The sequence below is a fragment of the Chrysemys picta genome, chromosome 8, assembly GCF_011386835.1.
Source record: "Chrysemys picta bellii isolate R12L10 chromosome 8, ASM1138683v2, whole genome shotgun sequence".
Lineage (NCBI taxonomy): Eukaryota > Metazoa > Chordata > Testudines > Emydidae > Chrysemys > Chrysemys picta.
In genome coordinates, this window is record NC_088798.1 from 58314611 (window position 1) to 58342435 (window position 27825).

At 41.4% G+C, this 27825-nt stretch overlaps 1 protein-coding gene across 16 annotated transcripts in view; it reads right to left on the minus strand.

The window, feature by feature from the left end:
• RASAL2 (RAS protein activator like 2) overlaps positions 1 to 27825 on the minus strand; it is a 273501-nt gene that overhangs the window by 59331 nt on the left and 186345 nt on the right. For 15 of the 16 annotated variants that reach the window (XM_005304207.5, XM_005304210.5, XM_065554538.1 and 12 more), the window contains one exon: positions 6472 to 6578. In XM_005304207.5, the coding sequence (XP_005304264.2) occupies positions 6472 to 6578 (107 nt within the window). Of the gene's footprint in view, positions 1 to 6471; positions 6579 to 7299; positions 7683 to 27825 lie in introns of those variants that run through there. The other variant, XM_005304208.5, reaches the window with a different exon arrangement.

Genomic DNA, 27825 nt, shown 5'->3' on the forward strand with positions numbered 1-27825 from the left:
AACAAATCACATACGACTCTCTTATTATTGTTTAATCAAGCAGCAAAATTTGCAATGAAGGGACTGCAATAGATGTCAAGCCTTTAGAGCCAAAATTATGGCTCAAGGCTAGGGAAGCACCTCTGCACAGATAGAGGCGCTTTGGGCTGTGTAACACACCCATGCCCCAAAACTGTGCAGGAGGACTGCAAGCAGCCAGATCTTGTTTATTCCGTGTGCTGGGGAGGAGGAAACAAGTTTCTTGCCCCTCTATTCCTCCACTACACTCGCACTCAGCTTGCCATAATGTGCACCTATACTACTGTAAAGTGCTTCACAATGTAGCATATAGGCTTATTTGAAAAATTAATTCAAATGGGCTTTTTTAAAGTTACTGTCACGGCTTGCACACTGGCTGAAGGACTATCGAAAAAGGGTAATTATGATAAATGACAATTAACAAGTTGTGAAAGGTTGACCAATGGGGTGCTGCAAGGATTGGGTTGCAGAACTGGTTTTGTTTAACATCTTTATTAACGATCTGGAAGTTAAACAGCACATTAATGACATTCAGAGATTATATGAAATTAGGAAATACAGTGAGTGCCAGTGAGGATAGAGAAATAACACTAAGGGATCTGAAGGGGTTAAAAATAGAGAACACCTGGTCAAGGTGATACTAGAAATATGCCAGTGAATTGGAGAGAATTCAGAGAGGAACAAGAAAAATGATAAAGGGTCTGGAAAGCCTGATTTACAGAGGACACCTTAAAAATAAGGTGATATTGTATAGCTTGGCTAAACCATGCTTTAAAGGTAGGGGATACAATAACTGACAATATCAGTACTTGTTTGGACAATGTGAAACCAAAGCGAGAGTGGAATGTTGTTATGTTGCCTAAAGGGATATAAATTAATAGTAATGGGATTAAATGAAACAAGAAAAATTTGGGCTAAATACAATGAAAAATTTCATGTTGAAGTCCATTAGACTCTGCCACGGTAGCAGAAATACTATCTCTTGACCAAGCACTGGAGAATTTACTGTAAAGAACAAATCTGTATTGCATGGGGATACATATCTCTAATTCCTGTGAGTCTATAAATAACAGCAACCCAGAATAAAGGGAAAGGTGAAAGCTCCATGAGCCTCTTGGAAGTAACTAATAACTCAAGTCCTTCCCACTATACAAAATCCTTGGGAAAATGGGTGAGAGCCCAAAGCCTCAAATCTTATATGAAATAAAATAAATATCAAGGGTAAATGTAAAGAATGGGTGTTATGGTGTGAGAGAGCAGAACAAAAAGCAAGAGAATATTAAAATAGGGAGGAAAAAGTTCAAGCACAGCCAGATGATTTTTCATTAAGAATATTGGGGCACAGAAATCTTGTGCTGCCTTGATACACTAATGGTAGCTCAACAACTCAAACTCCTGCATTAGCACAACTGCAGAATTAAAAACGTGTACTTATGGTCACATGGCCAAAAAAGATCAGAGACTTGTTCTAGCTTCGCAACCTGATTGTAACGGAGCAGTGCTCCTGAGACAACCATTGGTCTCGTTGACTGCATAAGATACGAGTCTGGGCAGCAGTGAGATCTCATCACGCTTTGACCTTCAGTTAGGCTGGCTGCATTGTCTTTTGTTCTATTTAGCAGGACTCTTAAAGAGCAAAAGAGGCAGACACTATTCCTGTATATCCAGTTATATTCTGAACTAGAGGCAAACCAAAGAAGACAGTCCCTAAGAAACAGCCTTTCCATCACTATTTGCACAGGGTTCCCATACAAATCATTTCATTTACTTCAGAGCCTACACCCTGACCTTTTTAGCTCATTTTTATGTGTTTCATCAAGACTGTTTCTTTCCTCTATTTTTTTAAAGTGCCCACATATGTCATTGAGTCACGTAATATCGGTATTGATTTTAATAAATCAACAAAACTAGTCAAAAAAGGTGAGGTGGTGGTTAAGGACCTGTTTTTTTTACAATGGGTTACTAACACCTTTGTCCTATCACTTCTGGAGGTTCCATATTTTGGAATTCTCATGTTTTAGCCTAATCCCCAATTCAAATGGAATAGCAGGAAGGGGACTGTGGTGTTCTGTCAGAGTTGTACAATAGCTCAATAATGAAATAGCAGGAGATGTGGTGGTACTGTTTTACTGACAGAGCACAGTGTGTGTGTAGGAGGGGAAAGCTGGTATTTCGCCTACTCATCTACCACCAGGCCTGGTGGTGGATGAGTTCTGTCAGCCTTTCTAACTTCTCAGCACTAATATTCAGTAATTTTTTTTAAAGCTGTGGGTTTTTTTCAATGTTTTGTGTCTATCCTTCCCCCCAAAAAATATGTTTGGCAATTGTGGAGTGAGAAGTAACACTACTGAATCTAGGGGGAAAACGAAGTAACCTAACACTAATGTAGCTGGGGGGCTGGGGAATGAAGAAAAGGCCAAGCACTAACAGTTCTTATCTCTACACACAAGCCTTTCCTTATCCCTTCTGTAGTGCACTGCCAATATCAGCAGAATCCTACTTCACTCCCTTTTGTGGGAGATAAACAAGACAACCACATTCCATATATTGCTCAGCATAGGCTGACTGTGACATGGTAAACCAAAGAATGCGTATGCATAATTATTGAGATTATAGAATAGTAAGTTTAAATAGAAGAATATGCTTTTAAACATATATGTAGGAGGCAAACTGAATTTTCTGAAGTTTACATGCCAACCCTTTAAATAAAACCATTCCCAATGACTACCATAGACAGATTATTTAAAAGAACTTTTCTTGGAAAGAATGTTCACTTACCCCACATTATGCATTTGTAAATCAAAACTCCAAGCACTGGACAAAGGCCCATTAACAGTCAGAAAGTCCATGCCTTTTTCTGTTTGTATACCACAGTTTGGAGTTTAGAGAAAAGCTGCATAGAACATTGATTTCCAGTACATTCTATCAAGAGTAAGAGTTTTAAATGCTTACCTGAGAGAACAGAAGCTTAGAAAGCTGTAAATGCAACTTCTTTTCAAAATCTTGGCATAACCCCGCCCGCTCCGCCTCTCCCCTCCATCCCCCAAGCCAGGAGCAAAGAATCATTGAAACAGCACAATGCACAGGTTGCTGGTTTGCCCCCTCAAATGTGCAGTGCAAGTATCAATGACTGAAGAAAAAAAACAGGTGCTTTCCTATTCCTGTGTTCTTCCTGTCTAAAAATGGGCACCCACTGAGATGAAGAAACCCCCACAAATAACTTTTAATGCTATTAGAGCCACACCTTCCATTCCCAGACCACTGATATTGGGCTTCCCTATACTTGTGCCATTTACCCCTCTCCTTAGATCGATCCCTCTTGGAGCCAGAAAAAACAATATGAATCAAGAGAATATACAAGAGGGGATTTCTATTCATAAGTAGTACTGGACCTAATCCACAAAGTTAGAAGGATGTTTGAATTCAGTAGTTTTGGTTTGGGCCAAGCTCTACTCATAAATGCTCTGATTTTTACCAGCAAGCCACTAACCTAATGAGAGTAGAGGGCTGCAACATCCAGCAGTCGGTGTGAAACACAGGCAGGTCTCATCTCATCTTTACTGTGGCCTGGTAACAACCACAGCATACAAGATAGCATACGCAGAGAAAAACCTACAAAAGCCAGTAGTCTTGTCTTTTATATACAAATCAGGAGGGTACAGCAGGCCCACCATTACACAGGTGGTCAGGACAACAGGGGAGCACAATATCAGCTGCACAAGTGGCAACAATAGCTACTTTTTGCTGTTTATGACCAAAAGGATAGGGTGTGGACAGCTTCCTGCACCTCTTTGCCTTAGAGTTCTTAAAGCCCCATCAAAATTGCAAGGAGGAAAGAGGAAAATAAGACCGTACCCAAACCAGCATTAGAAGAAAAAATAACTTGGAAAAGGTGAGACATGGGAAGGAAGGGCGAGGGCTGAAGAAGAAAACATAAGTGAAAAGAAATACTTTTGAAGTGTTAATGGCCTAATTTCACAGACAATACAAAGCAGCTGAAGAAAAGACATTTGAGAAGGATCGTAAAGAGTGAAAGGTACGGAAATAAAAAACAAAAAACCCAGGCTGACATTAAGTGATTTGGTACATGGCTTCTTCAAATCTTGTTTGTGATTTATAGATAAGCTGTAGAGACAGACCACCACAATACATTCAAACATCTGTAAGACTAATGGAATTTCTTATCAATACAGATGGGTTGGGTAAGAGTCACTAGGACTTACAAAAGCTCCCCAAAATCCCCATGGTACCCATATGTACTCTGCTGCCCATGGTTATACTATAAGGGTTCATTGCATGTAGACAAGTTTTGAGATTTTATAAAGTTGTAACAAGTAACCGTATATACTCGTTCATAAGCCGAATTTTTTTAGTAAAAAAGGGAAGCACCAGAGAAGGGGGTCGGCTTATGAATGGGTATAGAGAGGGAGAGGTGGGACACAGCCCCTCCCCCCAACAGAGGGAGCAAGGAGAGGCAGCACAGCCAGCAGAGACAGAAGGGAAGAGGCGGGGCCAGAGTCTCCACTTCTGGCCACACTGCTCTCCCCCCAGCCTTCGAAGCAGCTGCAGCTCCGGGGCTGGCAGGCTGCAGCCGTGCCGCTCGGCCCTGCCCCCCAGAGCAGGCTGTGGCCGCGCCACCTGGCCCAGCCCGCTGGAACATGCTGCGGCCGCGTACACCTGCCGGAGCAGCTCCAGCCAGGTCAGAGACATCCTCCCCTGGCCCTCCCCAGATAAGGTGGGATGGGATAAGGAGAGTGTGGGGGTCCCGGGCTAGAGGTGGGGTAATGTGGGGGGTGGTCACAGGGGTTACTCCCCTGACTCCCAGCTTCTCCCCCGCAAAAAAATTCCCCACCAGTGCTGTCCCAGCCCATCAGGGTAAGCAGCTGGCGTGCCGGGACACTTTGTTTACTTAGGTTTACCTCCATGCCTGCGGAAGCTCAAGGTAAACAAACCATCTCGGCCCACCAGCGGCCAAAGTTTGCTGACCCCTGAATTATAGGGTCAACTTATGAACGGGTTATAAAAATTTTCCATTTTTACTTATCCATCTTGGGGGGGGGGGGGGGGTCGGCTTATAAACGAACCAGCTTATGATCGAGTTTATACAGTACATTCTGTAATTAGACTAAAAACCTATTTTCGAGTGCCATTTAGAACACAGCACATTAAGACTACCAAAATAGTCTCAATATGAATATTTACTTCAGATGGTCTTTAAAACAAGGAAAGCGCATTTTGGTGGTCCCTCAACCGATATCAGAAGTTCAACTTTTGGTCTCATTATGAGGCTTTGAGAAAAACACAGGAGTCGAGCACGGATAAACTACTCCAAGATAGTGATCTCCCTGTATTTACCACTGATAGTTTAATCTGAAAGAGGATAGGAAAACAGTCCAAGATGGAGCTACCATTAACTTGACCAGGAACTTTTCTCTTTTAAATCACAATTAATTTGGAGTTTATGATCTGGCTCAGATTAAAGCAACTTTAATAAAATTGAATCCACCTTCATACTGGCAAAATATTGATTGTAAAATTAAAGAATCCATCACTTATTTATACATTAAAAAGACAAGAGACAATTTTGTGGGGATTCATCTCAAAATAAGCACGTAAACATGTCTGTATCTGAAGTTAGCTAAAAACTATTCTTCTCAGGGTTGTGAGTATTCTGGGTGACTTTCAGTGATTTGGAGGTGATGGGGTGCACACAAATAAAATGCAGCTATACTGGCCTCAACTCCACAGAGAACACAGGAAGAGAAATCAGTGCTCATCACACATAGAAAAGGCCAAAAGCTGTGTGGACAAACGTTTCAATTTTCAAGCTCTCAAGAGTTCTTACACACAATGGGGAGGAACATAAAAATCTCTACAATAATAAAGCTGGACTTTGCCTTTTTTTTTAAACCAAATCTAACTATTGGTAAAATATTAAAGAGCACTTCATTTTAACTTGACTTGTGATTTGACAGAACCTTCTTCTTTCAGACTAAGAACAATAGAAAAGTTTTAGTGCTGTAGGTTTTAGTACACCAACTTTAGTACACCAACCAATGTTGGCAAGAAAATCCACACTCCTTACTTGAAATGGTAAATTGAATCTAACAACCAGAAGAATTAAGGCCAGTTAATGCACACGCGCAGAGATCAATTTCAGTAGCTTTGAAATAAACTGTTAGCCATTTCAGACCCCTAATTCATTCCACTGATTTGGGGAAAACACCCATACCATCACCAACCTAAAGTTCTTTTTTGGAGAAGAAAATAAATGTCCAGTGTGAAGCCTACAAAGCGATCTCACGGGTATCTAGGACATATTGAAATTAGGCTGCTCACCACCCCATGGTTGGGTTTTAAAGTCTACATGACTACTGATTTGTTAGGATAACCTAAATTCCACACCCAATTCAATGGGAAGACATCTCTCCTTCAGAGGAAAGGCGCACTTACGGGGACTTTGAAAGGAGAGGTGTTTGAAGCATCCATGGAGTTGGTTTTCTCGGATGTGCTGGTTCCTGAGATGCTCCTTCTGCGAGGAGACCTCTCTGCTGGGACCTCTGGAGAAGAAACAGAAAAGAAGGTGGGTGAGGGGAATTGAAAAAAAAAAATTAGGTTTTATCCTGCTCTGGACAGAAGCCGTCACAAACTTTCAGATGCATTAGCTAACAGCCAAATTATACTTACATATTTATATATGGCTTATTTGCTACCAAGATAAGTTATAGAGACATTGAGACTGGCAACAAGGTCAAAATTAGGAATCTGATTTGATCTTATAGGCAATAGGCAGTTATGATTAAACACATTGGTGAAGCTCAATACCCATATGTATTGCTACCTTGTACACTTGCTAATACAACTCAGAACTTCCAACTATTCTTTTTACAATAAGCAATGTAGTAGTTAACATTGCCAAATAAAATCTGTGACAGAGGGAGATCATGATTTTATCCTATGTTGAACATAATTTGAGAAAGGTCAAAGTTCAGTCTCCTGCAGATAATGTGACCCTACTGCTAGCTCAAACTTTGAGACCATCAGAAGATTCATAGTTGCCTGGATAAAACAACATATATACCTCAGCAGATACAAAAATAGGTCAGTTTCTCCTTGTTCTGGAAATATGACCTTAGTAAGATATGACTTTGGCATCCTAAATCCATGCAGGCAGATCTTGCAAGCTCAAATCTTTACAGAAGATGTGCTCGTATCTGATTTTATAGATTTATACAGCATGCACATTATAAAAATCACACACACAGACACACATATTAATACCTTTATCACAACTGCTGCCCATCTCCAGGTCAAATACTAGACTTACAGGAATCCAGCTTCATAAATAAGACATTCTCAATAGGATATGAAAAACCACATCCTTAGAAAAAGTCCATTGTTATCTTCTGGATCTTAAAGAAAAGGAGTAAACTGTGACTTCGGAGACTGACATTTTGACTTCTGCCGCTTTCCTTTCAAAAGATAGATGCAGCTTAAACTTCCATTTCTGGCCTCCTGGCCCTTGGGATCCGTTCTACTTCCACTTAAGAGAAAGCTGGTTTTCTCTCTCTTCCCCCTCCCTCTTTACAGCTTGCAGAGAGAGCGAGAAAGAAACACACAGGACTGCAGCTATTCAATCAATCGTTCCGACTGCACATCCTCATTAGTTACTTTCAGGCTATTAACAGACGCCCAACTGCCGGCTCCCCTCAGCTACAGAAAATTTCACTATATATCCTGAGTCACAGCAACAACAAAGGTTTACTGAAATTTACAGCCAGCTGCTGCCAAGAGAACAAGGATTTCTTCACCAAAAATAATCAAGACCCCCCCCACACACACACACACAAAAGCCTTCTCCAAGCAGAACATTACCTGTGATGACTTTGCCAATTGGATTATTTTATCCATATTATAGTAGATATCGCCCAAGAAGTCTTGAAGGAGAAAACCAAAATTTAACATCATACCGATTGAAAGGTTAAGAAAATAGGATCTTGCTGCAAAAGTAGTAATCCCTCTACTGTAGGCTTTTTCTTTTAAAAAAAATATAAGTCTCTCAGCTTGCCTTTAAGGATCAATGATTAAAGAACTGCTAACAGAGAACAGCTTCCAAAATGAGCTACATAGAAAGTTGAACAGTGATCACCAGCTAACACTGGTAAATGGGCAGGGCACAGCATTTAGTCCAAAATCATGAAGCTGATGCAAACAGCTCCACTCACACAGAATAAATTAATCAATCTGTCAAACCTTGCAACAGAAAGACCCTTAGCTTTCAGTGAGATTTCTCCACAGGCTGATGATTAGCACTGGACACTTCCCTTCATAACCTGTGGGGCACCAGCCGTTTCCTGGTTTCGGAACTTGATGATCGCTGCTTGACAGGACACCTTTAGCCAATAGAATGCCTAGAGAGGGGCCAGTGCTAGACCAAGGATTGAACAATAGTCAATCCCACTCTCAGAATACTTTGCTAGTTCTATTTCTACTATCTTCATCATCTCCCCCTGCCCCCGCCTCAAAAAAGAGGGGAGGCAAAAAAGCCAAAAGCTTATGGTATGTCTACACTGCAATTAGACACCTGTGGCTGGCCTGTAGCAGCTGACTTAGGCTCACGGGGTTCGAGGGAAACGGTGGGGGCGAGGGACCTGTCTGGTTTTAAGATTAAGTTAGACAAGTTTATGGAGGGAATGGTTTAATGGTAAAACATATTAGCTGAGGAATACCTAGCAATGGTAGGCAAACAGTATAATGGCTAACAAGGGTTAGGCTGGAGACTCTTGCCTACATGCTCGGGGTCTTACTGATCGCCATATTTGGGGTCGGGAAGGAATTTTCCTCCAGGGTAGATTGGCTGAGGCCCTGGAGGTTTTTCGCCTTCCTCCGCAGCATGGGGCAGGGATCTCTAGCAGGAGGGTTCTCTGCCAATTGAAGTCACTAAGACACAGGATTTGGGGACTTCATCAGCAGAGTCAAGGAAAGGGTAGGGACGGTTTTGTGGCCTGCAGCATGCAGGGGTCAGACCAGATGATCATAATGGTCCCTTCTGACCTTAAAGTCTATGAGTCTATGAGCTAAGAGGCTGTTTAATTGCAGTGTAGGCTTTTGGGGACAGGCTGCATCCTGAGCTCTGGGACCCTCCCACCTCGTAGGGTCCTAGAGCCCGGGCTCCAGCCCAGGCCTGAACGTCTACACCACAATTAAACAGCTCCTTAGATCGAGCCCAAGTCAGCAGGCACAGGCCAGCTGCAGGTTTCTACTTTCAGTGTAGACATACCTTAGGTAGATACAGCCTGCAGCACGTAGCATAGAACTTCTCCTGGCATAAGTACTCAGAGAGGTAGCCATATCAAATATATTTCAATAATCAAAATTTTGGTGGAAATGTAATTGAAGGAAATGGAAGCGACCTATGCATTTGGAACATGGGGCCAAAATGAACTCCTTTGCCTCAAATCAAAGAGCATCAACTAATGTAATGGCTTTGGCTTTCTCCAATATACACACACAGGAAATCACTTCACATCATCAAAGCATCCCAAGTAATTTAACACGGTGCTGATTTTGCTGAGTCATAAATGAAAACAGAAGACTTAATTCCCTACCATTTTTGACAATAGGGGGTCCTTTCCCATGACAGGGAGTTATAGGGAGAAATAAGATTAAACCAAAGGAGAGCTGAGAAGAATCTATGCCCAGCCCCGATACCCATGTAGCAGCAATGCAAGTTATCTGTAGATAAAAGATGTTGGGATTCCTGCATGAAATGAGTTTCTTCCATGCTCAGAAGATTCATAAAAGTCTATTAAGTAAGGAAAGGAGAAGCAAATATCCAGAGGAGATGCTTGCAATCAATTAGTAACACAACAAAAAATATCAGCAGGAGCAGATTAGCAACCTGCTGGATCAGGCCCTAGCAAAATGTAAAATTAGCCCAGTTACTTCTAATTCCAAGCCTACAAAGTGAAAGCGATGCAACTACTGTGCCCTTAAGAAGCATTTCTGCTGAGTTGGGTGGAAAATCTATACTGTTGCTGCTAGGCCAATATTAGATGGTTGCCTCCCCCGACTCATGCTACATACTACTATTGCATTGTTTTCACCTGCTGTAAAATCAATGCACCTTTCATGGTCTCAGTATTAAATTACAATCATTCTCTGCATGGCTCACTTTCTGGGGCCAAGCCTACAGACAAATCACATTGTCTCTGTGGATAAATAACAGTCTGAAACCTTTTCATCTGTTCTCTCAACCTCTGAAAAATAAATGGATTTCCCCCTTTTCAATCTTAAAAAAAAAAAAAAAAGTTGTAAACATTTCTGTGGGGTGCTTTTAATTCATCGCCTCATTTATCTGTCTTAAATAATATTAGTCAGCTACAAACTAGCTGAGGCAATTACTCAGAAATGGCAGATGCCTGTGAAACCAGATCTACACAGGATGACATATAGCTCCCTTTTCACCCCTTCACATGGCAATGCCCTCTTCCCACTGTAACAAGCAATTGCTCATTCTTTTGGCCAGCATAGCAGGAGAATGGTTTATTTCAAGACAGACACCATTGCCACTTTATTAAGTGTTCAGCAGGGGGCACTGGTACGGCAGATGGCGGGCACCCTTCTCCACTGAATCCAGTCGTCGTGGCCACAAATGCTGGTCTCAGCTCCCTCCAACGACAGAGCAATGATCCACAAATTTCTGGGTTTCCAGTATAGTAGCTTGTTGTTTCCAGCCTTTTGTAACTTGAATCCTTGCCTTTGTGGGCCCTTGCATCCTACTACCAAGGCCTTTTTCCAGCATGGAGAGGATGAAATGAACGTCTGGAATATTGTGTGCAGTACTGGTCACTCTCAAAAAGGATATTGCATAATTAGTCAAGTTCAGGGAAGGGTAATGAGTGACTAGGGACATGGAAAATCATATGAAGAGAAATGAAAAAGATTGGGATTGTTTATTTTAGAAATTAGCAGGTGGAAAATTCAAAGCCGATAAAAGAAAATAATTCTTCCTCAAACCATGCAATTAGACAGTCGAACCCACCGCCACAGGAAAATGTCGAGGCCAATAATTTAAAAGGTTTCAAAAGGAGAGTAGACATTTATAGGGCTAATGAGAACATCCAGAGTTCTAATGGTTATTGCTATGAAAAATTATTGAAGTGATATTAAACCACATGCTTTAGGGTTTAAACCAATCTCTAATTAGTAGAGATCATGATGAGACCTAATTGTTGGAGACAGATCATCTCACATCTGACAAGTGTGATGTACTTATGCATTCTTCTAAAGCATCTGATGCTGGTCACTGTCAGAGATGGGATACTGGACTAGATGGGTCTGATGTAGTCTGGAAATTTCTCTATTCCTATGATAATTAAAAAATTCTCAGTCTGTGTGTAGTCACATAAGCCTTCAGCAGTTTACAAATGCAATGGCTTAGTAGCATGGAAGCATTATGAAATGTATTACTACGCCCTGGCTCTGAACTTCAAGGGAGACTTCGACATGTGGAAGGATGTATTCAATATTCAGGTATACGATAGCTAGCTCTCAAGATAGTCACAAATGCTGCTTTTTTCCAAAGACATAACCTTTTTATTTATTATTAACTTGCATGAACCAAGAAAATTCATGCATTAGTTACTTTCCCATTAAACCCAGCAAAAAGTCTCTTTTTTTACCACTTTGAACATTTTGCAAATTTTACAATATTATTGTAGAAACCTGGACAGTTTAGCAGCATTCCATCATCTCCTTTTCAATTTTTTTCCCCTTTGGGGAAACCCATGTATATTAGCAGAATTTGATTGTTGTATCTATTTGTGAGAAGAGTAAAAGAAAAATGCTACACATACTATTAGATAATTTGGTCCCTCCAACTCAGCTCCATTGTCAAAAAATGTTAAGAATCTGTCCCCTCCCAACAGTCACCAATTGCTACCTAAGCTTATCAATCTCTAGCTGTTCCCATCATATCCAGCAAGAAGTCTACCAGTTATACAGATAGCCCCAGCTGTAAGAAATACATTTACATCTCTTTTAGCTAGCTCAATTAGCGCATCCCCCACCGTAAAAAAGAACTAATCACCACTCACTGTAACATGAGTTGAACAGTAAGCCATTCTGGAATTAGCCATTGTGATTTATATGCAGTAAATATTTTTAGTAGGGCTGTCAAGCGATTAAAAAAATTAATCGTGATTAATCGCACTGTTAAACAAAATAGAATACCATTTATTTAAATATTTTTGGATGTTTTCTACATTTTCAAATATATTGATTTCAATTACAACACAGAATACAAAGTGTACAGTGCTCACTTTATATTTATTTTTGATTACAAGTACTTGCACTGTAAAAAAAATAAAAAATAGTATTTTTCAATTCACCTAATACAAGTACTGTAGTGCAATCTCTTTATCATGAAAGTTGAACTTACAAATGTAGAATTAGGTACAAAAAAATAACTGCATTCAAAAATAAAACAATGTAAAGTTTTAGAGCCTGCAAGTCCACTCAGTCCTACTTCTTGTTCAGCCAATTCCTCAGACAAACAAGTTTGTTTACATTTGCAGGAGATAATGCTGCCCGCTTCTTGTTTACAATATGACCTGAAAATGAGAACAGGCATTCTCATGGCACTGTTGTAGCCGGCATCACAAGATATTTACATGCCAGATGCCCTAAAGATTCATATGTCTCTTCATACTTCAACCACCATTCCAAGGGACATGTCCAGGCTGATGATGGGTTCTGCTCGATAACAATCCAAAGCAGTGCGGCCAACACATGTTCATTTTCATTATCTGAGTCAGATGCCACCAGCAGAAGGTTGATTTTTTTTTTTTTTGGTGGTTCGGGTTCTGTAGTATCCGCATTGGAGTGTTGCTCTTTTAAGACTTCTGAAAGCATGCTCCACACCTCGTCCCTCTCAGATTTTGGAAGGCACTTCAGATTCTTAAACCTTGGGTCGAGTGCTGTAGCTATCTTTCGAAATCTCACATTTGACAAAACTGAAAGAAGGTACCAATCTGCAGTGAAAGTGTTCTTAAAATGAACAACATGTGCTGAGTCATCATCCGAGACTGCTATAACATGAAATATATTCCAGAATGCGAGTAAAACAGAGCAAGGGACATACAATTCTCCCCCAAGGAGTTCAATTACAAATTTAATTAACACATTTTTTTAACGAGCGTCATCAGCATGGAAACATGTCCTCTGGAATGGTGGCCGAAGCATGAAGGGGCATACGAATATTTAGCATATCTAGCACGTAAATACCTTGCAATACCAGCTACAGAAGTGCCATGCAAATGTCTGTTCTCACTTTCTGGTGACATTATAAATAAGAAGAGGGCAGCATTATCTCTTGTAAATGTAAACAAACGTGTTTGTCTTAGCGATTGGCTGAACAAGAAGTAGGACTGAGTGGACTTGTAGGCTCTGAAGTTTTACATGGCTTTATTTTTGAGCGCAGTTACGTAAAAAAAAATCTACATTTGTAAGTTGCACTTTCACACACAGGGATTGCACTACAGTACTTGTATGAGGAGAACTGAAAAATACTATTTCTTTTGTTTATCTTTTACAGTGCAAATATTTGTAATCAAGAATAATGTACATTTTGGTTTCAATTACAACACAGAATATATATGAAAATGTAGAAAAACATCCAAAATATTTAATAAATTTCAATTGCTATTCTATTGTTTAACAGTGCGATTAAAATGGTGATTAATTGTGATTATTTTTTTAATTGCAATTAATTTTGAGTTAATCGCATGAGTTAACAGAGATTAATCGACAGCCCTGATTTTTAGCCATGCAATCAATGATTCAGCCACATGTAAACTCCAGTAATTTTATTTTAGTTTTTATTCTGTAAAGATAGCTCCCCTTCCATACCATTAAACCTTAGCCGCAATAGGCATTATGGCTTAAAGAAACCATGAGTTCTCAGCCTTTTTACATTTTATAGTTATCAAAGACAGCAGAGAACTTTAAACAGTCACTTTACTAGTTATGTTACCTTAGGGAATTTGTCCTGTGAGGATACATTACTGTACATTTACATTGTGGTAATATCTAGAGTCTCAGATCAGGATCAGGGCACCATTACACTAGGTGCTGTACAAAGAGAGTAAAAGATAGTCTCCTGCCATGAAGAATTTACAATCTTATTTGAGACAAGGCAGAATAAGTGAGTGTAATAAACAAAGGGAGGACCTGATTCCTCTCTCTCTCTCTAAATATAAATATATATATAAAAAACACAGAGGGGGGGAGGGAGAGCTTAGTGGTTTGAGCATTGGTCTGCTAAACCCAGGGTTGTGAGCTCAATCCTTGAGGGGGCCATTTGGGGATTGGTCCTGCTTTGAGCAGGGGGTTGGACTAGATGACCTTCTGAGGTCCCTTCCAACCCTGATAGTCTATGATTCTATATAAGCACACACACATACACAAAAGAGTGAATATTCAACCAATGGGATCACTCAGTTAGGGGCATAATTCAAATACCTCCTGTATGAACAGATCACTGTTCTGTTAACTATTAAAGGGGGAATCGAATTCATTTTAAAACGCCTTTAAAAATCAATTAACATTTAAACAAGTCTGAATAAAACAATTAACACTCTCAAGGTAATTTATGATTCATTAGTACAGTATACACATTCAATGTCATGGCATTTGCGATTCAGACAAGACAGAACTGCGTATTTCTGCCTCACTGTCCTTTTTGTCCCTCTCAAACCATTCAAGCAACAATCTTGTTTCAGACAGACAGTTCCTAATTGTGGTTTCTTCTACTTCTGGTGATGATGCCTACAAAGTGGAGATGTTAAAGGGTAAGAAAGCAGGGGGGAAAAAAAGAAAGGACAAGAACATGAGAGGGAGAAATAAGAAGCAAAAGGAAGGCGAGTGTTACCAATCATGAAGAAGGAGGTTGAAGGAAAAGATGAGATGTGACTGAATAGGATTTTTCAAACCTCTATTACGTAATACGGGGTTTTCTTCTTATGAAAAAGGAAACTGCATGTGAAAATGTGAAACGGTTAAGGCTTTACCTTGGAATAAGCATCATCCCTTTGGATTCTCCCACTTGGGGAGAATTAGAATTGTGGGGCCTAGTTTAAAGACTTGTTATACAGGTTTAATTAATTCCTTCAGTTAAAAACTGGAATTAGAAGTCAGCCAGAACAAATATGATTTGCACCAGGCTCAGAAGCCCACCAAACTCTTGCTCTGAATAAAATATAAGAGAATACGAGTTCCACAGTGTATAACTTAGTGGGCAAAACTGAATCTTGCTGTGGTGATTCCTACAACCACAAAGTGAATATTGATAGGTAGTGTCTAGACAGGAAAGATAAAAAGTAAGACATGAAATGGGGTGAGTTTGATAATGAAAAGTGTAAAAGTGAAATACTTTGGATAAGTAAAGAAGAGAATAAAAAATGAAGGAAACACTGTGAGAGCATTTGCTACAGCTTCCCATCACCAACCAATTACGGGATAGCAGCAAGAATCAAAGGCTTCCGATAGGGTTGGCAACTTTCTAGTCGCACAAAACCGAACACCCTAGTCCCGCCCCTTCCTGAGGCCCCGCCCCTGCTCACTAAATTCCCCTTCCTTCGGTGGCTTGCTCTCCCCCACCCTCACTCACTTTCACTGGGGTGTGACGGGGGGTTGGGGTGTGGGAGGGGGTGAGGGCTCTGGGGCGGGTCCAGAAATGAGGGCTTCAGAGTGCGGGAGAGGACTCCAGGTTGGGGTAGGGAGTTGGGGTGCAGGCTCTGGGGTGGGGCTATAGATAAGGGGTTTGGGGTGCAGGAGGGGGCTCCAGGCTGGGGCTGAGGGATTTGGAATGTGGGAAGGGGCTGTGGGTTGAGGCAGGGGTTGGAGTGCAAGAGGGGGTGAGGGCTCTGGAATGGGGCTGAGGATGAGGGGTTTGAGGTGGAGGAGGGGACTCCAGATTGGAGGGGGGGCGCAGGGCTGGGATGCGGGCTTACCTCTGGCGGCTCCCTGTCAGCGGTGCAGCGGGATGGGGTGGGGGTGGGGGGGCGCTAAGGCAGGCTTCCTGCCTTTCCTGGCACTGTGGACCACGCAGTGCCCTGGAAGCAGCCAGCAGCAGGTCCAACTCCTAGGCAGGGGGCCAGGAGGCGCCGCTCTTGCCCATAGGCACTGCCTCCTCCCCCCCAGCTCTCATTGGCCAGTTCCAGGCCAATGGGAGTGTGGAGCCGGTGCTTGGAGTGAGGCCAGCGAATGGAGCCCTGTGACGCCCCCGCCTAGGAGTCAGACCTGCTGGCCGTGTGGTGCCAGCCAGGACAGGTAGGGACTAGCCTGGCTTTGTGATGCAACACCACTGACGGAACTTTAACGGCCCAGTTGGCGGTGCTGACCAGAGCCAGAAAACTTGACACCTGGTCACCCTAGCTTCCGAGCCAACTACTGAGTATTTTAAAACAACAGGTGATCACAATCCCATGATAGAGACATTTGAAAATGGAAAATGACAGCAGGTGTTCCTGTTACCAAAATGGTGCTCACATACTTACAAGAATCAGCCTAGCTCCATGAAGTCTGGGGCTGCTACACAGCCCCACAGGGTCCAGAGCTGCCACCTGGTCCCAGAGGGTTGGGGTTTAGGGTCTGCGGCTGCCGCCCAGCCCGACATGGTGGGGTCTGCGGCTCCTGCCCAGCTGTCCTGCCACCCAGTTCTGCACATTGGAGTCCAGGGTCGCTGCCGCCCAGCCCCCTGCCCAGAGCTCCGCTCCTGGCCCCACTCTGTGGAGGGGTCTCTGGGCAGGAGATGCTGGGCATAGGGGTCTGTGGGGGTGGTTCGGGATTGGGAGGGGGGGGCGCTGTGGTTCTCAACCTGTGGTGGCACCTTAAAGGCGAACAGATTTATTTGGCCATAAACTTTCGTGGGTAAAAAAAAAAAAAAACCATTTCTTCCATGCATCTGAAGAAGTGGGTTTTTTACCCACGAAAGCTTATGCCCAAATAAATCTGTTCATCTTTAAGGTGCCACCAGACTCCTCGTTGTTTTTGTGGATACAGACTAAACACAGCTACCCCTCTGATACTTGATACATACACAAATGAGTTACAATCTTAAATTCCAAGAGGCAATAGAAGCTTTCATAATAAGAAAGCTCTACATGTCCTTAGGGCTAACTCAGGCTAAGCAGCTGAGGATCTCTTGTTTATCCTAGAAACCTTGCCCCTTAGAGTCCAGTCAGCATAAAGTATATGGTTTCTTCATGTTAGGGGTTTTATTCCCTTCTCCCTTGCGCTCTGAGCTGCAAACTTAACTGATGGGAGTAATTCACTTGCATGACTCATCTGAATAGGGAAGAGGAGCAGAGAGCAATCAACAAAGTTTTTTGCCTTCTTGAATGTTCCACAATAGTTTGTCTGATGTTGATGGGTCTTCCCTACTGGACAGGACATAACACCTTCTGTTGGAGACCAGCATTTCACACCAGTTAATGTCTCTCTCCTGCAGGTGATCTATACAGTTACAGAGGCTTACAATACAAATGCTCCCATCTTATGATAAGGGATACAGATATTATAAGGGAGATTAATGTGTGCAGCAACTTGCAGGCATTTATAAAGTCTAAACAGAAAACTCTCTTATAATTCTAATACCCATTTTAACAATACTAACACACAGCTGAGCCAGATTGATTCCTGCTATGTATTTGTCAGTATTCAATTGAGGCATGGGGACTTTGGCATCAGATGGCACCGGGTATGCCAGCATCACAAGGAGCCAGACCAAAACTGAGTCTGCAAGAGCAGAGACAAGCAGCTGCAGCAGATGCCAATACTGTCATCAGTGCCTGACATTCCTCTTCCCCTGTGCTGTTCCCTCCTGCCCCTTTCTCCACAGTTGCTCCATTTCAGGCTCACTGCTCATCTGGTTTCCTTACTATTTGGAGTTTCCTTAGGTCAGAGGAAACATAGTCTAGTGGGTAGAGCACTGGACTATGATTCAGGAAATCCCGCTCTGCCAATGACTTCCATGTGAGTAGTTCATTTCACCCCTCTGTTGCTTTGTTTCCCCTCCTACCCTTTGTTTGTCTAATCTATATAAAGCCTTTAGGGCAGGGAATGCCATTCATTATATGTTTGTACAGTGCCTACCACACTGAGTCCCCAACTTTGTTGCCTTTTAAGCACTACTGCAATATAAATATTTAATAATAATAATAATAATAATCTGGATCTGGGTTTTGGTTTGAGTCCATTTCTAAGATCTGCACTGTCATTTAACTTAACATGCAATAAGCATTTTCAGATGCAATAGAGTCCTGGATGTAACTCAGCTCTGCAGCAGTTTCCCACTGCTCTTAATAAACCAGGGTTAGTGATTTAGGTTTTCATGCCTCTGGTTCATCAGGACAGGACTTCGTCCTTCTGTGAGCAGCACAAAGAGAGACCCTGAACCTGCAGAAGGGTTTGATTAGGAAAAAATAGGCCTCATGTTCAGCAGGTGTCCAAGGATGCCATTGAAGCCCGAGTCTGGATTTGGGATTGGGCAGAATTTGGAAAGTGGTATCTCATGATTATGACAGAAAACTGAGGCCATATACAAACTATGAAACATTGAGCAAACTATTTTCTTTCCTGATGGGGAAATTGCAAGCCAGGGCTGAGGTTTCCCTGAGTCTCAGGACCACGGTAATGAACATTAGAAAAGCCACTTTTTCTATGAAAGGAAGAAAGTATAGAACAGTAAGTACAGGTGTAAATCTCAGGCATTTAGCACTAGGTTTAGGCTCCAAAGGGAAATTAGATATTTAATAGGAGCCTAACATAAGATATTGCCTTAATCAAACTGATCATAATGGAAAAGAACTTATGCAACTTAAGGACCGAAACCAGGACCCAGGGAGCAAGCAGAGAACCCTTTCTTCAAACCATCCTGGGAGAACTCCAGAATGAAAGACAACGGATACCCTTCTTGAAGCTTATGGATGAAGGGATTCCACACACTGATGATGAGGGGGGCTGGAGGCCAGGGCCCTGCCTCCAATATCTTATCTTGTGAGTCCCCATCTGAGTCCTATTCCCCCGGAGGTTGTCTTTGGGTACCCAGGCGATAGGACTTGGGAGCTTTCCTGATGGACTCTCGGTCTGGATGGAAAGGTGGGGGCCCAGGCTGCTGAAGCAGAGCACTGCTGCCCAGTTCAGAAATTTTCTGTCCCTACTTAGGCTTGCTGTGGTAGTTCCACAGAAGGCCACAATGTTGGTCGTGGGGGACGGTGAACAGAAGGAGCACTTTCCGCCCTTATCCTCTTGCTTTTTCTGGGATTGAGTCTCCATTTTTCTCCCAAGTCCTATGTTGTTCTGGAGCTCTGTTGAGACCTGCAAGTAAGACGGTTTCTCAGTAGAAAGGAACTTGCAGCAACTACTTCCAGTGAGGCAGGAGAACAACCTGGGAAGCCAGCCTGCACACTGGACAGAGGAGGAACAAGGCACAAAAATCCAGTATCTAAAATCAGCTATTGCCTGCTTGACTCACAGATGAAGACTCACTCATTTGTCCAGTCTGGTGGCAGCCACATCATGGAAAGAAAAAATATTAAAACCTTACCTAGTTCCCCAAGTCAGTACAATATGGAGAGGTATCACAGCATAGACCCTGAGGGAGGAGATATTACCTCTTTATACAGTGTTGAAGCTGAAATTGCACACAAATTACAGCAGACACTTCTAGGCATCTCCATACCATGAAAATATCAAACTGGAGGGAATTCAGAAAACAGCAACAAAAATCATGAAGGGGCAGGAGGCAATGACTTATGTGGAAAGATTAAGGGAACTAAAATCTAAATATTTACAGCTTGGCTTAGTGACAACTAAGGGGGAATACGAAGTGACAGTCAGCTACAACTATTGGACGGCTGTAAACAACAACGAGGGGTAAGAAATTTTTAGGGTGGGACAATAAATAAGAGTAATGGGAAGAAACCGAGCAAGGGAAAATTTTAAATGAATAATTTCCTATTTAGCTTAACAAAATCCTTATCCTAAGTAGACAGAAGCAGTATCTGGCACTTCACTGTGATGCTGCAACCGGAATTCAGTTTCTAGATTTAAAAAAATTATTTAAGGAATATCTCTGTCTGAAATTTTAATTCTAATGCAACATGCACAAATTTCTAATTAAGGGAAAACACCCACAGCCATCTTTTCCATCTACTTCAACTTATTACTTCTAAGACGCATGATAAGTTAAAGTTGTAGTGCATGTTGAATTACATGGATAGACGCTGACTAAACAGGGAGATCAGCTGGTGAAGCGGAAACAGACCCAAAAGTAACAGTTGGGATGAAACATTTCTGTACAACACATGTGTCACTTCACTCTGCTTCAGCATTTGTCCAAATTGTTTTGTTGGAACTATTTTAACTGATTCCAACCAATTAAAACTCCCATCTCGTTTCAGAGCTTGCTTTAAATGGCTTCCTTTTACAACTCTGCACTGAAAAATTAACACCCCCCCACGCCCAAGTAGTAAAATCTTGCCAGTAAAGTGTTAAAAATCATGAGAACCCTACCGTACCGAGAAATGAGAGAAGGCTTTTCTCATCTTCTGTGCTGCTATCCAGCCATTCAGCCACATCACCAGGAGATAGGAGACTCATTCTCCAGCCAGAAAACTTTTCCATACAGAACACAGTGACTGAACGAAGCAGGGAAGGAAGGGTGGGGATGAGTTGAGGGCCTTGGGAGTCCAGCACTTAAGTTATTGACTACACTGACAAAATGAAACAGAAAGTGTGACCCTGCCCCTCTTAATTCTCTGTCAGACCATTTTGATAAAGGAGGCTGGGAGGGAGGGGGGCAGTAAGGAAGATTTGTGTTCCTTGTCCCTTTGTGCCTGATTTCAGCCCAAGCAGAAATACTAGAAAATGGGGAAGAGTGGGGAGAAAGCTTGTAATTAAAATGATGAAGTAGCAGAATAAGATATACGAGCAACTGAAATAAAAAGAAATGGATCCTAATGCAGAAGAAGCTCTAATTTTCAGCCAGCACAATAGTTAATCAGTTACGTATAACATATCACTATCACCCTAGTAAACAAAAATCAAATTCAGTAGCTTTTTTGGTGAAGAAAAGAAAGCTTAGAGGCAATTTAAAAAACCCAGCACAGCTGGAGAACCTGCATTCCCCTCTTCACCAGTCCCTTCCTGCTTCAGCTATTATAACAGCATCCCAGGCTTTCTCACAATGCATTTGTTGATGCAATGGCAGGTTGATCAATCTGTGAATAGGAAGCTCTCACCCCTCCCCTTTTCCCTCCTCCTGCATGGCAGCTGCATTGATCAACAATAATGGAATCTGTTTCTGACTGCCAACAGCAGCATTAAGAATATTAGAACAGCTCCTCTTCATCAGAATGAGAAGTAGCAATCAGAAGTCCTGCTGGACGATAGCCTCCCTAGTTAATAGCTCTCTTTCCACAGGGCAAATAAGAGGGTCAGTAGAAATGAGCTATGCTGGGGGTTCATAGGAGCCATCCACATTGTAATAGATTCAGTTTATTTACAAAAAAGAGAGCATAACTCTGCGCTGTCCAGACACCAAGACTGTCCTGCAGCACTACAAAGGGGACTTGCAGCATTGTGACTTTACAACAGAGGAAGGGGTCAGATCTAACTATACAGGATTTTTGGCATATGATTTATTCTGCACAAAATGCCATTTTACAGGTTTACACATGCACAAGCCAAGACAAGTCCTGATAAGTGAGGGACTCCTGGGCCCAAAAAAATCAAAAATGTCTTTGTCTTCAGGGATCAGGCTGATGCACTGATCAAACTGCATCCTTTAAAGAGACAGGATCCCTTTGTTCATTATTCTCAGTAAACCTGTTTTTCATTTTAATTAACCTATCCCAGTCCCAACAACTGCATTATTATTGGTCCCAATTACAAACTGCCTTTCTGCAACTAAGAGGAGGGAGGACTGAGCTGGGCCACTTGCTGACAATGGACTAAAACCAAACCAAACCCAACCCAAACAAAAGCCACTAGATCAGCAAAGCAAAGAATAGGATCCTAGCCAGCAAGTGAAGAAGAAAAAGTGGTATCAAGGCCCAACAGAGAAGAAAATTCCAATTACCTAGGCATCCAGTAGCAAGTTGTTTGTATGGGGCAGATATTTTCTTAAAAATCTATAAGCAAGGCAGATGCTACACTGAATCCAAATTAATGAGGAAACATGGTACAGTTCAAAAGTGAAATACCACAGAAGCATGTAAGGCTTAGCTGAGTGTCTCTCAGACTCATAGAAAAGGTACTTGATCCTAATATGAAAATTAGGATATTTCCTGTGTTCTTGACAATTCTGTGATGGAAGGGCATGTGTGAGAGAAATATTAATTATTTGACAAACTGTGTTTTTCCAGTATCAGGGGGTAGTTTGTGTGTTTTTCCACAAATTTTGGTTTTGTAATTTTGTAAAAAAGTTTTCTTTGCACATTTTAAAGGGAAACTGATGGCATGACTATTTTGACGGAGGATGGAATTAAACAGAGACTTAGTTCGAAATGCTTAGCTAGTCAGTTTCCACCCCTACATTGAGTAATACAGCATCAACATCTTACCTCCTTCCTTCCCAGTTTTCTTGGGAAACTGAAATATGGTGCATACAAAAGTCTTCATATCCTCCGTTTGAAAATTGATTCATTTTAAAGGTTATTTATAATGTTGAAAGGCATGAATGCCATCTTCTATAGAAAATTGACTAAAAATGCTAATTTCACTAGTTCTCCTTTCATTCTCTCATTTCACTTTTCTATCAAGGGCATCTGGTGGGACAATCTTGGAACACAAGGTTACACCTTCTTAACTTTTCCCTGTGACATTGTCACCATGTGTTGTAGACTGAAAACATCACTTTTCTTGTATTGTATTTTTTAAAGTAATATTCACAGAGGGGAAAAATATCAGAAATATAAAAGTGGCTTTTTGAAACAGCAATTTGTGATTTTATGTAACATCATGACAAAACACAAAATCGTATAAGGAAGGGAGAAGGAAACAGTTAAGTGCTCAATTAGGAATTCAACATACTCAGTAGCTCTGAGGTTTTCAAACTTTTTCATAATGTTGACTTCCTCTCTTCCCACTAACCGTCACATAATATCTTTGGGCCAACTACAGCAACTTTTTACACAGGAAGTAATGTAGGGAAGTATTTATGCAATTTAAGTCCTTTTTATGTGATTCACACACAGTCTACACTACATGCTTACCTACATAGCTCAAGGCTGTGAAAAATTTCACTCACTATGTGATTTAGATAAGCTGACCTAAGCTCAGATGTAGAAACCATTAGGTCAACGGAAGAATTCTTCCATGAACCTAGCTACCGCCTCCCAGAGAGGTGCACTTATTACATGAATGAAAGAACCCTCTCCATCGCTGTAGTGAGTGTCTACAGCACAGCAGAGCAGCTGTGGCACTGTAGCATTTCCAGTGTAGACATATCCTGAGAAGCTGGAGGCAGGAGGGACATCACCATGTGATAAGCCTGCTTGCCCTGGACCAGAAGTTGAAAGTACATAGGAGGGTAAAAAGGGTGAGGGTAAAAATCCTCTTAGGAGCATTGTAGTTATAAAAACACAATAATTGAAAAACCAGTTATTGTTAAACTCTACAGAATTGTTCAAAAGCATGGAAATTCACAGATCCATAGACCAAAATGTCAGGAGGGACTGCTATGATCACCTAGTCTGACCTCCTGCATCACATGGGCCACAGAACCTCATCCAGTGACTCCTGCATTTAACTCATTACTTTTGGTTGAGCTAAAGCATATCTTTTAGATAGACATCCTATCCTCACATAAAGACTTCAAAGGGATGGTAAATCTATCCATTCCCCTGCTAAGTTGCTCCAATGGTTAACTGCACTTACTATTTATAATTTATACCTTATTTCCAGTCTGAATTTGTTTAGCCTCAATTTCCAGCCACTGGATATTGTTATGACTTTGCATGCTAGACTGCAGAGCCCTCTATCAGAAATCTTCTCCCCGTTTAGGTACGTCTAGACTGTAAACAGTAACAAAGCTGCATAGCAACTGATTTACATTTTGAAGCTTCTCGATTGACAGCTTTGGTCTCCCTTTTATAGTCTGCCAGAGATAGAACACATGCTGTTAATAACTTCCTAAATATGCCTTCTTCATCTCAAAATGGGTCTTGTACTCCGGAGCTTGCCAAGAGCTGTCAAATAAGTCTTGTCTGAATATTCCAGGACAAGCAGCTTTTGAGATAAGTTGCTGCAAAAAACATTAGAAGAATTTTCAAAACATGATTAATACTTATTTCCACCCTGAGACCTATGTTGCAAAAATAGTTCGTCTGGACTAAAGTAAATGTGGACAGAAAATGGTCTTCCAACCAGAGAGAGAGTATGCAGAATTTGAAATGGAAATAACCTTTAGTGAAATCTGAAAATGTGTATGTGGGGAGGGAAGGTGGAATGGGTTAACAAAAAAAACAGTGTTATTATGGGAAGCAAGTCTCCACCTTAATTATGGAAAGGCTATTGCTTCTCCAAAGTTAAAAGTGATAGTTATTTGGAGTGGAAGGTGGACAAAATTCAGTATTTCCATTAAACTATTTGATTTCAATTGTCCCGTTCCCAAATTTTGGAGTATTTCTCCATTTGAATGTGTGGAAGCCCATCCAGCAAAAAATTAAACTGAACTCCTGTAAAGCCCATATATTTTGAAAATTTGAAACCTCCTAAATAGCAGCTACAAATTATAAATCCATAATTAGTAACACTTTATATCATCATCAATGGACGAGCATCTACTACTTTTCACCTGTCAAAAGTGTCACCTCAAACTGTTATGGCTTTGAAACCTCTGAAGCTAAGCATCTTTGCTACCCTATGGATTTAGAAGTCAACACCAATGATAGGTCAAGCTGCACAGAAGCAAGGGTGTTCATATTTTTATAAAGCAATTTAGTAAATGATCATTCATAATATATGCAAATACTGGAGCTTTGACAGCTTCTGATACAGACGCTATGTAAGCACAAAGTAGCAGTAGTATTATAAATCAAAACGTACTAATGTTCTATGTATGAGGCACTTACTGTATAAGAAAAGGAAAAATGGATCTGACTCACACAGCAGAGTCTCCGATGGACTGACTGCTAGGCTCTAATGTAGTCACTGAGTGACTCCTTCACAGCAATGTAATTATACTCTGTACACTCAAGTCATTCTTATTAAAATGTTAAAGGTTACTTAAGTATTGGATGAAGGTAATGTATTTACAAACCTGGACCTGGAAGTAGGTGCAGGATGGGCAGCCATAGTACAACAATAGTACTTCACAATGTCCCACAAATGCATCTCATTCATGACCCAGAGGGTCCATCTCAAGAGTTAAAAGGACTAGTTCATTCTCCATAACCACCAGTCCTTTGATCCTCTGCAGAAGCTACCAACAAGACTGCCAGCAATGTGATAAGTTTTTTTGATTAGGACTTATTTGTAGCATCTAGAGGCCCCAACCAAGATAAGATCAGGGCCCCACTGTGCTGGCCACTGCACAAACATAACTCCCTGCTCAGAAAAGCTTAAAATCCAAAAAGACATTGGGGGGGGGGGGGGAGAGGAGGGGAAGGCGCCAGGGAAAGAGATGAAATGACTTGTTCAAGGTTACACCACTAGTCAATGACACAGCCAGCAATTCCTGCTCCTCATTTGCACATTAGATCATAGCAAAAGTTCATTAAGTCATTTTGCATGAGGCAAAATGCCATCAAACAGCAATGACTTTCCATCAGGACAGCCCTCCTCCGGATTTGAACAAGTGACCTGTCCCAAATTAAATATTTAATTTTTCAAGATATCTAAACAGACCAGTTATAGAAGCAGAAGTCTCCACAGCCAGCTAACAACCCCAAGCTCATCTTCCACACTCAAATCATTCTATGTGCCCATCTATAAAGGAACTCTTACTGTGTTGAGAAATTGTGTTCTAATGTAATAGCCTTCTGACCAGGGTATAACAAAGGTGGGACAAAATAGTTTTATATGTGTGCACATGCACGCGTTGTGGAATCATGTTGAAGGGATTAAACACTATAGCATAACATGGATAAACACAGAGTTCGGCTTCACTTACACACAAGCAAGATTAAATACCATTTCACGAAACGATAGTCTCCCAGTCATATCATAACATCCTGACAAGACAAATTGCTGTGCAGACTAACCTTTAGTAAGTATCCCATAGTTATGTAAATTTATACCAGGGAGAGAGACTTGCCTCAAGCTAGCCACATGTTTCCTTACAATACTGAAGCAATAAATGTATGACAGTACAGGGCCAAACCCCTTTTTCACCTAAGCCTGATTGAACAATCAGATTCCTTCTTTAAACCAACCCATTCTACAGCAAGCTAATAAGGCAAAACTGTTAATGACAAAATACAAACATGCCCAGTCATATTCTAGTTGTTTATTTTCAGAATGCTTTCTGAAGCTATTATTTTAATTCAGGCAATGATCCATAGTAGTCTATCTCAGCAATTCTCAGCCCACTGCAAGATGACAACCACTATGCAATACAGTGTTGCTGCAACAATATATTTTGCCACAGCGAGAGGTCCCGTAGTTTCCCCGAACACAGCCACCATCCCAAGGCTGACAGATATCAAAAACACTGAACTAGTGATCACTCACTCATGTGGAAAGAAGAAAACCGAAATCCCTAACTGATCATGATGAGAGCAGTAGGAAACACTGGTTTCAATAGGAACTGCCCTCACTGACATCTTGTAAAGGCAACAGGAGGAAAGGAGTGGTAGACTCCAAAATGAAGACAGATTTGGCCATTAGCCCTGAGGTCTTTTAGTGTTTATTAAAGTAAGCAAGAGGCCACTTTACTTCTCTGACTGAGAGCATGCAATGTTTCTTAAATAATAAATAGAATTCCTTGTGATTGTCTATCACTTCAGTAGCCTATTCCCTTAAACGATTCTGATAGAGCTAAAGGCAGACAGCTGAGCAGTTGAAGGAGAACTTTAGACTAGATCCAGAGGTTGGCAGATTGGATTAAATTATACTAGTAAATTGATCTTGCCTATTAGCTGGATGTTTACCCACTAAGATTATAGTCACAGTGCAGCAATTGCGCTTCAGATTTCCAAGGTACAGCTCCAAGAATTCTCTGTGGTAACTGGGTTGACACTTGCAGCCACTCTGCTCGGCTCACTACGACCACGTGCAAGCTTTGCGTATCCTGGCACTCTCCACCCCAGAATACATTGCACACAAAATTTTAGTGGAATGATATCTGGGGGGACATCAGGAAGGCTGCCAGAAATGGTGAGCAGCACCAAGTTGAGCACAAGGTGAGGGAGAGATCCTGGGGAGCATCTATTGGACAGTCATATAGAAAGAAAGAATCTGGCGTGAGTCTACTTGAAGATTGCAGGGATAATGAGTAACTGTCATCTTGCCACTTGAACCTCCTTGAATGGGAGCTGGAGAGGAAGACGTAGCCTTAGCATTAACTTTTTTCAGTACCTTTAACTGTGGTTCAAATTCAAAGATGGGCAAAGAGATTGGGGGTATTTATTTGTTGGACTGATAATATCTATAATTTTATACAAAAGTTAATAGAATCAAAAATTGGTAATAGAAAAGTCACATTACCATAGGTCATCTAGTCAAATTTTCCTTCTATCCTTGTTCATTCACCTACTGCATAAACTTCATTTGGATCAGTAAACAGTTACACTTGTAACA